This window comes from Ziziphus jujuba, chromosome 8 (assembly GCF_031755915.1).
Source record: "Ziziphus jujuba cultivar Dongzao chromosome 8, ASM3175591v1".
NCBI lineage: Eukaryota > Viridiplantae > Streptophyta > Magnoliopsida > Rosales > Rhamnaceae > Ziziphus > Ziziphus jujuba.
In genome coordinates, this window is record NC_083386.1 from 12,186,461 (window position 1) to 12,198,775 (window position 12,315).

The window sequence follows — 12,315 nt, forward strand, 5'->3', positions numbered from 1 at the left end:
CTGTAGGATTTTGAACTTACAGGAAACTAAAAAGGTGTTCAAAATTCTTTAGCTTAAGATTTCTTTCTTGTGTTTGAACATGTGGGTTCGATTTTCAATGTCAGACTGTTGAAATTAAAGTTCATAAAAAGCTGTTGTGTAATTGTAAATTTTTTTTGCATTTTATAACTTGATTGTGGATATGGTACATTATCCATCTATTGGTAGAGTTTTGGAAGTTTTTCTAAAATATTTTTCGAAATGGTGCATTTGCATTTATGTGGAACTGTTAGCCTTAATTTGATTACTCTGTTTTGATGGCACCCAACTCGAGAAAAGGGAGAGCCAAATTCTGTAAGTCCACAAGTGTTCCATTACTATTTTCATCAAGTTTTGTAGTTGACCAAGGACATTATGTTGTTCAACTATTTTGTTTTAATGGGTTGATGGCAACACTAACAAAATTGATTTTTATATGCGCTTTTTTCTTTGTCATTGAGCAAGGACATAATGTTGTTCAACTATTTTGTTTTAATGGGTTGATGGCAACACTAACAAAATTGATTTTTATGTGCTTTTTCTATCCTATGTTTTTTTTCCACTCTCTCATATCTTTTCCCAGTCTAATTCTCATTGTCATCTCTAAAGCAATTTGTGTAGATTGTCACAAAATGTTATGATTATAATTTTTTATTTTATTTGTTTTATTTCGATGATTTGATATGGCCATGATTTCATTTTGTTTGTTTAGGTGGTGATATCAGCAGTTTGCTGATTCTATTGGCAATTACAGGTTGCTGATTGAAGGAGCAGCTGTTTTTTTTTTTTTTTTTTTTAATTTAAAAATACTAGCTCCTGGTCATTTTAGATATTTGATTTTCCATGATTCCCAGATATTTATGTTTTTGAGATTTTTAACATTGGTGTGGATAGAAGCCGAAGCCCTCCAAGAGGCAAGAGGTTTAGTAGCAGTGAACGTGCATCTTACCGTGATGCTCTCCATCCAAGAGATTGCCACGTTTCCTGGTATTCTTTATATTCAACTTCATATTTGTAGCATGGTTCCTTTTCAATGTGCGCTTCTATAAGCTCATGTTGTTCACTAGTTGTTACAATGCATTATCTTTTCCTTTACATATTTATTCTTTATTAATAGAAGTAAATTTTTTTGTATAATATGCTTGGTCAAACTGCATAATGTACATACTTATGTCCATGACACACACATAGATGCACATATGCAGTGAAGCCTCTTTCATATTTAAACCAAACGGAGGTCGGTATCATTACATCCTCATCACTGATATTTTTCTTAGAAGTATTATACATTTAATGGCTATCAGGTATTGTTGAGGAAGCTTGATCATATAGTAAGCATTTTGAATTTGGAAGCATTTCAGTAAATTTCAGTTTAGGTCCAGGTAGAAAAAGTATTCTGTTGGAAGTTAGAGTACAGATTGCTGGAAACAGAAGAAAAAATATGATTAATTGGTTTCTTCATGTGATGCACATAAAAGAATGAGTGACTGACTCTAAAGATAATGTTGGAAGAAAGTAAGCAGAAAGCTAAATTTAGTTAAGATAGTACATGGTGGCATGTTATCTTAGTATTGTGGCCAAAGATGGAGCTCATCGACATAATCTATGTGGCTATCTCCATTGTGTGGTTTGAGTTATGATGAATGGTTTTCACAGGGGTTAATGCCTGCCATGATTAATTTTGTGGAATATTGGATTATCAAGGATTAAATTTAAAATGTACATGAAAGTAACATAATTTAGACTCGTGCTATAGATAAGGTTTAAGCAGGAAATATAAATAAGAGAGGGATGACATCATAATATGTAAGAGGTAGTCTTTAGAAGACAACATATGAAGTCAGAAAAGATGTCCAGTCTAACAGGAAAGTAGTGGCTGCACATCAAAGTGAAAGGTATCTGCAACTGAATTAGTTCAAAAGTGGACGTCTGGCATATATAAATCTAAAATGGCTGGACTCTCCAGTATATTTGGAAAGTCAGTTTGTAAAGCATTTTGTTTTGTGAAATGTCTGCGGTATGCCATCTTAGGAATGGTTAACACTTCAATTTTTTCACTTCCTGGTTTGATTACTTTACTACCATACTTTATTTTTGTTCAAGGCAGTTCCCAATTTGGATTGATCTAGTGCTGTATAATTATATTCTAAAGTCTTCTTTTTTTAATTTGGACACCATCTTCTTTTTTAAATTGAGAACTTATTTTACTTTCTTTACTTTTAGGTTTATATCTACTGATTTTGGTGGTATTTTCCAGGCAAGATTATCTTTGCAATAAATGTAAACGACCAGGCCATTTTGCCAGAGATTATCTGAACATGACTGTATGCAACAATTGTGGACTTCCTGGGTGAGATGAGTACTGTTATTGCTTTTCATGATTTTCCCTCAAGATGGGGGGAAAAATAAAAAATATGGATCAAATCTATGAAAATTTGTTCGGGAGATTGCTCTGTATCTCAAGTTAAAAATTTTACCTACTATTTCTATGACTTTCTGATTTTTGGAATACATTTCTGTGACTGCCACATTGCTGCTGGATTACCTCAACAACTATGTGTTGGAACTGTAAGGAGCCTGGACATCTTGCAAGCCAGTACCCCAATGATCCAATGTGTCACATGCGTGGTAAGATGGGTCACCTGGCTCGAGATTGTGTTCATCCAGGTCTTCCAGCTCATGGTGCAAGGCTGTGCAACAACTGTGACAAGGCAGGCCACATTGCTGTAGACTGCACAAATGAGAAGGCTTGCAACAACTGTCATAAAACTGGTCACCTTGCTCGTGATTGCCCTAATGAACCGGTCTGCAATATTTGCAATACATCAGGTCATTTGGTCCGTCATTACCCCAAGTCAAGCCTAGCATCAGACATGAGAGGCTCTTTCCGAGACATTACCTGCCGGATTTGTGGTCAGTGAGGGCACATGATCCATGACTCTGTCTGTGCATACATTGTCACATGCAACAACTGCGGTGGAAGAGGTCACCAAGCCAGCGAGTGCCCTTCTACCCAGATGTTTGTCCGTCAGTATTAACTGCTTGATAGCTAGGATTACAATCAAATTATTGTAGCTATGAATTTGTTTAAGCGCTTCTCAATGTAAGTTGAGTGGCTTTGTTCAACTTTCGGATTTGAATTGATTGAATTCACTTTTTTGGATGATTCTTCTGAAACCAAAGCTTGTATACTCATTCCAAATAGACTTAGAAGTTGGACTTGTATATGTTTATCTGGGTGTTGGTGGTTGAGGTTACAGTGAATGAGAGGAACAGTTCGTTCGGATGAAGGCGTAAAGCTAATCTATGCTGCAATGGATATATGATATGACGTCCATGGAAGCCTCTGGGTGTTGCATGTAGAAGAAGCTATGTTTTGAAAGCCATTCAGGAAAATTTTTTCAGCTTATTGGGTATATGCGACTAGCAAACTCTGATCATGTCCAAGTTGTTATGGTCTTTTAGGCATTATGACGTGGAAGTGTTATGATTATAAAGAGCAGAAGCAAAGAAACTTCAAGGCTGTGGACGTTTCATTGAAATCTTTAGGGAAAATCCCAAAATACAATTATCAAAAAACCAGCGGAAATAGCGTGATTCCTTCATCAAACGACAAAAACAAATATAAAAAAATATTAATTATAAATAAATTAAAACAACCCAAAACGCAGTGTCAAAGGAGTTTCTTGAACTTGAGTCATTCTGGTGTATGGCCAAACCGTTATCTGTTTTTTTTTTTTTTTTTTTTTTTTTGTTTTAAGTATCACTTTAGTTCATTTAACCATTTTTAACTTTTGAATTTGGTTAAACTAGTTCGTTTCAATTTATTTTTTAAAAGGTGCATTTTGAACATAAATCCTTGTGCCGTTTACTTTTTATTTTTTATTTTTAAATTAATTTTTTTAAAATTGGATTTTGATTAATCAAACAAAAGGTTACGTTAGAATTGATAGAATTAAGGTAAACAAAATTGATAACTAATTAATTAGGTAAAATATATTGTCCAACTAATTAAAATACCTTCTTTTTTATTTATATAAAATTTTTCCTTTCCATTGGATATAGCCAGATGACTGTCCTTCCGTCTTTTAACGTGCTAATCTTCTGTTCTCTTATTAAAGAAAAATACCAAAATGTGTTCCTTGGAGAAGAAAGGCAACATCTTCGTTCTAACCCTAACCGGGTCGGGTGAACACAGGCTGAACCCGACCCTTGTCGATTCAATCCGATCCGCTCTACGCCAAATCCGAGCTCAGTCTTCTTCTTCTTCGGTCCTAATCACAACGGCTCAAGGCAAGTTTTTTTCCAACGGCTACGATCTCAAGTGGGCCCAGTCTTCCCATTCTCGTTTGCATCTCATGGACGCCAAATTTAGGTCGATCGTAGCCGATCTCATCTCCCTCCCAATGCCGACTATCGCCGCCGTCACCGGCCACGCCTCCGGCGCCGGCTTCATCCTAGCTCTCAGCCACGACTACGTCCTCATGAAAAGGCATAGGGGTTTCCTCTACATGAGCGAGCTCGATAATCAGCTTGTTATTTCGGCTTGGTTTATGGCTCTCATCAAGTGCAAAATCGGCGCGCCGACGAGCCGCAGAGATGTGGTGCTGAGAGCCGATAAGGTGACGGCTGATGAAGCCGTGAAGACGGGGATTATCGACTCGGCGTATGATAGCGCAGAGCAGACGGTTGAAGCTGCCGTTGGATTGGGGAAGAAATTGGTTGGGAGGAAGTGGAAAGGTGACGTGTACGCTCAGATTCGAATGGAAGTCTTGTCGGATGTACTCGATGAGATTCATATCGGCAACACTGGATCAAAGCTCTAAATCTGTTTGTACCGTACTTGACCGTTGATGTTATTGCTACCAATTTTTTTTTTTTCTATTTATCTAATTTATGAACTATTAAAAAAAAAAATTATTTTTGACGAGAATCTTTGTTTTTTTCTGGCGTATATAAAAGTGTTCAAGTAATAAAACTATCCACTTCGTTATATTAACGCAATCATATCTTTGAAAATATAGAAAAAAGGATTTAGTTGATTTATAAATAAATAAAGTATAAAGACCCTCGGACATTTGTGTATGCCATCTGTGTAAAATATTTTATCTGGTTCTTTGTAAAATATGTTACGGTTAGATGAATATTGCATTTTTTTTTTCTTTTTTTGTTTGGAAAAAGTAAAAAAAACAAAATATATATGAAAAAGCAAAAAAAAAAAAATAATAATAATAATAATAATATTGTGAATCCTCTCTAGGCTTTAGATTTTGTGAGCAGCAGAAAACCAGCAGAAACAGCGTGAGCAGTAACTTAAAAGCAAGCACTGTTCCTTACCATTACTGTTATAGTTAGGTGTACTAAGGCTTAATTTGATAATAATTAGAGGAATTTTAAAATCAATTATAAAAGAATTTTTGCTACTTAGGTGGTTAGAAAAAATATAATAAGGCTGATTATTTGAGAAATCTGGCAGTTATATAACGGCTTTTAGAACTCGATCTTATTTTTATTTTAAAAATCTATATTTTTATAATTAAAATGGACAAATTTTAAATTTTAAAATATGTTAATTAATTAATATAACACCACATCATATTTATTTATTATCCTATCAAACAATTATATTCAAATTAAAACTCTCTAAATAAAAAGTTCTAATATAAACCGACCATTTAAATGTAATATATACACATAAATAAATAATCTTTTAGTTGTCAATTATTTTATTTTAAAATTAAAATTTGGACAAAATAAAAATATATATATATATAAAAAATAAAAGATAATTTAAAAAAATATTGAAATATTTTAAGCAATATTTTAATTTAAGCATTTTTAAAATTAAGATTTGAATATAAAAATTTCTCTAATTTTTCTCTTCCATAATTGTGCAATTTTTATGCATATGGTTAAACATATATGAACTTTGTGATTCCTCTGATTGTTTGATTCTCTTCTATAAGGAAATGTTTCAAGGAGTTGGATTAAAAAATTGAAGCAATCAAATCATGGAAAATTAATTTTAGAAATACATCCTTGTCAGTAGAGGAGGAAACTATTTTGATTGTCATGCTCTTGGTTTAAGCTTAGCAAGAAGAACAGACTTTTACCATTTTCGTTTGTACATATTTGTTCCCAACTAGCTAGGCATTTTCCATTTTTGGTCACCAATTTCAGTCAAATCTTTTTTTTTTAATTAATTTCTTTTACATATACCTTAAATGACAACAAATTAAAGGAAGTTTAAAAAAATTGCATCATTTGGACGATTCACCTCTGAAACATTTTATGACCCATACACTTATGTATTTGGTTCGTTATTTATTTATATTTGAATAGTGAAAATGGTGAAAATGGTTGCAAATTGCAATGGACACCGCGGTAAGTCTAACTGGGATAATGAGGCTCTAGTTGTGTTTTGTAACTTATGTATCCAAGAGGTGGAGAAAGGAAATCATCCTGGGACTCATTTTAATAAATAAGGGTGAGAAAACTTGATCAAGAATTTCTATGAAGTAGCAGGAAGGTCATATACTAAGCTGCAATTGAAGAATAAATACTATGCACTCAAAATATTGATCGGAAATTATGAAAAGATTTGTTCAGAAAGGAAACTGGTTTAGGTTGGAATACAAGAAAGAATACTGCAAATGCATCTGATGAATGGTGGAAAACCAAATTACAAGTAAGTAATTCTCATTTTAATTAAATTACTACTATATATACTATCATATTTAATGTATTTATTTAATTTACTATAATTAATTATTATGTAGATACATCTTGAGGTGACCTAGACATGGAGGAATAATTAAACATAATGTTTATGAACATTATGTTTCTTTAATATAAAAATAAAATTAAAATTAAAAAAAAAAAAGTGGACAAAATGAAAATGTAAAGGAGTTTCTAAAACTGGAAAGGTAGGAGGTGCTGCAAAATTGTCACAGCAGGTTGATCACTTAATTATTGTAATAGAAAATAAAATATTCCATCATATCATATCATAGTATTCCTGAAGTGATATCTGGAAATTGAGGTTGGGAGTCTGTTATGGTTATTTTTAACTCGATTATATTTTGAATCTTGGAAAAAAAAAATGTTTTCAACTATGAAACAACCTGAAGTTATGCTTATGTGGCTTAATCACGAGGAGGATTCACATTTCTCACCACAATTTTTTGTTATATTTATTGTCAAGTTATTTTTAGTAATTAAGCTATGGAATTTTATTTTATGTATGAATCATGATGATAATTGTGTTTGAACTATGAAGACTTTTATTTATTCTACAATTCTACATCCAAAAAATCTAATTATTTAATAATCTTAATTTTTTGTTGATTTTAAACGTTTAGTTTATATTTGTGTATCCATTAATAACTTATATTGACAATTACAGGTTTTTTTCAATATAGCCATGCAGGAAGATCAAGAGAATTTTGACGAAATTGTATGCATATATATATATATATATATATATATCTTTTACTCATTGAGTTATTATGTCAAATATATTCAAAAGGAACCATTTATGAAATTCTTATCAAACTGGTAATATATGATTAAGGGAAATTTTAGTAAGAAATGAAAGCCGTTGTCATAGGATGTTTAGAATGGAAAAAAAAAATATGCTTTCCTTAAACTATACAATGATTTGGAAACCGATAATGGGTTACATGGTTCAAAAAGAATACATGTAGCTGGAATATTGGGAATGTTTTTGCACATTTTGGGATATGCAGGGCGGAACTACCTCATGGCCTGTGGGAGCCATGGCCACCCTAAGGTTTTTAATTTTTTTTTTTAATATATATGGTTTTTTGAATTTATTAGCATGATAGTTGTATAATTGGCTTAAATAATTTATTTGGCCCTTAAATTGAAGTACAATATTATATAAATTATTTTTTTACTCCAAATTACAAAATTCTCTTTTTGTTTTGTTATTAATTATAATTTTTTTTTTACATTATAATTAGGAATTTTAGTTAAAGTATTGAATAATTTGATATTATTTTTTATTTATGGTATACTTATGGTTTAATGGAAAGTATTAATGTTATTTCCTTTTATGATTAATGCTTATTTTAGATAGTTTTTTGTAAAATTTTCATCGTTAATTATTTTATTTTGTAGTTTGTTATTGACATTTTATCTGTTAAATTATATTTTTATTTGATTATCATACTTTGAAACAAATATTTTAGTTTTTGTATATTATCAATTTTGTTCACTAGAGTATATTCTCTCATATTATTCTAATAGATTTATTTTTTTTTTTTGGGGGGGAACAAACCGAATCAAATTTTCTAATAGACTTATCTAGATGTTAAAATAATAAATTGTATGAAATTTTATAAAAACTAGTTATCAATTTTTTTTGGGATTATAAATATAATAGAAAAACTTTATCATCAATAATAATTTAAATATTCAAAAAAAAATTTATAACTTAATTTCAACATTCCCAAAAAAAAAAAAAAAAATTGTAACTTAACCACCTTAAAGTTGGAATCCTGGTTCCGCACATGGTATAGGGAATAGATTAGCACAAGAATATGATTTCTGCATTTCTGTGAAACTATAAGCAAATACTTTGGTCTGATGTTAGATATTGTATGTGTTATGGCTAAATATTAAGTAAAGTCATCAGATCCTACATCTAATAACATACCAAAGGAAATATTTTTTAGATTCAAGATATATGTCTCATTTTAAAAGTAAATATTAAATGCAATTTTAGTTTTTCCTTCTTTTAATACAATTAAGTTGCAACAGTTAACTAGTATATTTTATAATTATTTAAGGATTGTATTGGTGCAATAGATGGTGTTCATGTTCATGCTTCAATAGTCCCTAAAGATCAAATGCCACAAATTGAAAGAAAAGGAATACCAACTCAAAATATAATGGCTGTATGTAGTTTTGACGTGCAATTTATATTTGCATATGCTGGTTTGGGAAGGAGCTGCCTATGATATGAGAATATTTTTTTACAGCTTTATGAACCCAGCTTTAAATTTTCCACAGCCTCCAAAAAGTCGTATAATATTTATTTTTCTTTTATTTTTCATAAGAAAAATATTATTTAGTTGATGTTGGATATCCATAAATAATAAATGGATTTTAAAAACCATATAAAGGTAAAAGGTATCAATTACCAAATTTTCGTCAAGGTAATCAACCAAAAGGACATCAAGACGTGTTCAACCATGCACACCCTTCTCTTAGAAGTGTTATTGAACTTACGTTTGAAGCATGGAAAAAAAGATGGAAGATTTTAAAGGATATGCTTAATTATTCATTAACAAAACAACAGGTCATAAGAAGGCATGCTCAATATGATCATCATTTTGAGGAAATTATCAATAATGACATTGTTGATAATGAACTAAACAATGAGGTAACCACCTTTGAAGAATATCATAATGATCGGGGAGCCCAATAAAGGGAAATATTAGGAAATACAATTGCTGCAATTTTAATGAGATTATAACTTTGTATCTCCATTTGAATATTTTTGTTATGAATAAAATTAGGTTTTTTTTTTGCTTTATTTACAATTTTATATTACCTTTTTTTTTTGGCTTAAATACAATTTTATATTACTTATACATTGTATTAAACATTTCGGTATATATTTTTCTAATAAATTTAATATAATTATTAATCATTTATTAGATATTATGTAATTTGTATTTTTGTTTATATATATATATATATATATAACTAATACAGCATATCCATTTTAGTATTTACAAAATTTACAACAATTTAATTTAATAAGTTACTAAACGTTTATATGTAAATTTTATACTTTAAAATAATTAATACTTCATATCAAACACTTTACTATTTTTTATTAGCATAGAAGAAGCCGATTCTTTTCAGCATAATGACAGTTGACTCTTTTAAAATTTAAACATAAACCTAAATAACAAAAGCAAATTAAAAAAATATTAATTCAAAATAAATTAAAACAACCCAAAAAACAGTGTTTTACCCAACAACTCCTACAACGTGTTTGGCCACACGAAGCCACAAATTCTAATGTCAAAGGAGTTTCGTTAACTTTGAGGCATTTGGTTGCCCTTCCCAACCCAGTTTTTCACCTCGCAAATTGTGATATGTTTTTAACTTTACCCTCTAGACAATTAACTTTTCTGGTGTTTGTATCACTTTAGTTCTATTAACCATTTTTAACTTTTGAATTTTATAAAATTAATTGTACGCAACTTTTATAACATTGTTTTGAAAACAATTTTATTATGTTTTATATATCATGAATGGCGGCTAGTCTGACCAAATTCATTAGTATTTGGTCAAAAAAAGGTGCACTTTTTAAATATAAATCATCATGGACTAATCAAAGAACTCCATGGGTAAAGCTCATTGTTTTCACACTTTTTTTTATTCAATTTTTTAAACATTTGATTTTGATTAGTCAAACAAAAATGATACGTTAAATTGATAATTGGGCACACAAAATTGATAAACTAATAGAGATACCAAATTGATTGGGTACGACATTGAATATATCGATCCACTAACAATTACGTTAGGTTTTTTGGTTTTTTTAATCTAATTTTCCGTTTACATTGATTATTCTAAAGAACCGAACAGCGTCATTGAGCACCACATACTCTATTCTCTTATCGTTTTTATTTATAAATCCAGAGTAAATAAGAAAAATTGTAATCACCATTTTTGAACTTTGAGCTCTAAGAAAAAAAATTAAACCAAAAAAAAAAAAAAAAGTGTTCCTTGGAGAAGAAAGGCAACATCTTCATCCTAACCCTAACCGAGTCGGGTGAGCACAGGCTCAACCCGACGCTTCTCGATTCAATTCGATCAGCTCTACGCCAAGTCCGAGCTCAGTCTTCTTCATCTTCGGTCCTAATCACAACCGCTCAAGGCAAGTTCTTCTCCAATGGCTACGATCTCGAACTGGTCAAGTCCTCCCCATCTAGTCCCCATATCATGGATGCCAAATTGAGGTCGATCGTAGCCGATCTCATCTCCCTCCCGATGCCGACCATCGCTGCCGTCACCGGCCACGCCTCTGCCGCCGGCTTCATCCTAGCTCTCAGCCACGATTATGTCCTCATGAGGCGGGATAGGGGTTTCCTCTACATGAGCGAGCTCGATATTGATCTTGTTATTCCGGCTTGGTTTACGGCTTTGATCAAGTGCAAAATCGGCGCGTCGATGAGCCGCCGAGATGTGGTGTTGAGAGCCGATAAGGTGACGGCTGATGAAGCCGTGAAGAAAGGGATTATCGATTCGGCGTATGATAGCGCGGAGCAAACGGTTGAAGCTGCCGTTGGAGTGGGGAAGAATTTGGTTGGGAGAAAGTGGAACGGTGACGTGTACGCTCAGATTCGAATGGAAGTCTTGTCGGATGTACTGGATGCGATTCGTGTCGGCAGCACTGGGTCAAAGCTGTAACATTGTTTCCATCGTACTTGACCATAAGTGTTATTGTAAACCGTGGATAAAAAATTTTAAAATATAGAAAAAAAGTTTAATTGATAAATAAATTAATAAAGACCCCACTGTCATTTTATGATATGCCATTTTTATTAAGTATTTTATGGTTAGATGAATGTTACATTTTTCTTCTTTTTTGTTTTTTGGAAAAGAACAAAAATGTGAATTTTTTTATAAGGCTTTGAATTTTGTGTTTTATTTTATAAGCCGAATTTGTTTTGATTATTAATTTGCAGTTTTTATATTATAAGACGCATTCATCATAAATCAGGCACATCTCTCTTTTTTTTTTTCACTAACGAAAAACTCTGTTTGTTTGTGTAGGGTGTGAAGATGTATCAACACTGGAGAAAATTGTGGCGGTAAATTCTCGATTCCAAGAAGGGCTGGTATTGCAAATAACAAGAATTTGCTATTAATCCCCATTAAAATACTTTGGGGGATTAATATGTTTGTTTAAATTGTTAATCCTTGTTATTGAGATCTTAAGCTTCTTCTATATAGTGATAAATTGTGACGAGATAATTAAGTTTTAGTTGTGATTTAATTATTCATGATAAAGCCATGTGCTTATATTTCGTACCAGCGTTGACAGATCAATTGAGTAGGATATATGCATTAAGGTCATCTTAATGGTAACCTTTTCCAATCCCTATTTGATTCAATTTGTCTAAACAAATTAATAATAATAAACCACAAATGTGGTTTGTGTCTGACTTAATTCATTTCCTTCATGTTAGCTATTCTTATCCAAGCCTCAATTTCATTCGCATATGAATGCGAACCCTGTAACATTTTTTT

General features: G+C 31.5%; 3 protein-coding genes across 3 annotated transcripts; all 3 read left to right on the forward strand.

Annotated features, from left to right (window-relative positions):
- LOC107413539 (zinc finger protein GIS2) lies at window positions 1–3,184 on the forward strand. The gene is given in 2 exon segments (XM_060820047.1): window positions 1–1,005; window positions 2,276–3,184. A coding segment is annotated over 1 exon segment (483 nt). The 5' UTR covers window positions 1–1,005; window positions 2,276–2,573; the 3' UTR covers window positions 3,057–3,184.
- An 866-nt stretch (window positions 3,185–4,050) lies between these two features.
- LOC132799142 (enoyl-CoA delta isomerase 1, peroxisomal-like) lies at window positions 4,051–4,844 on the forward strand. The gene has a single exon (XM_016021513.4). The coding sequence runs from the start codon at window positions 4,152–4,154 to the stop codon at window positions 4,842–4,844; it is 693 nt and encodes a 230-aa protein (XP_015876999.3). The 5' UTR covers window positions 4,051–4,151.
- Window positions 4,845–10,402: 5,558 nt separating this feature from the next.
- On the forward strand, window positions 10,403–11,688 carry LOC132805064 (enoyl-CoA delta isomerase 1, peroxisomal-like). Its single transcript, XM_060819823.1, has 2 exons — window positions 10,403–10,406; window positions 10,751–11,688. The coding sequence occupies exons 1-2, from the start codon at window positions 10,403–10,405 to the stop codon at window positions 11,470–11,472; spliced, it is 726 nt and encodes a 241-aa protein (XP_060675806.1). The 3' UTR covers window positions 11,473–11,688.
- The last annotated feature ends 627 nt before the right edge of the window (window positions 11,689–12,315 follow it).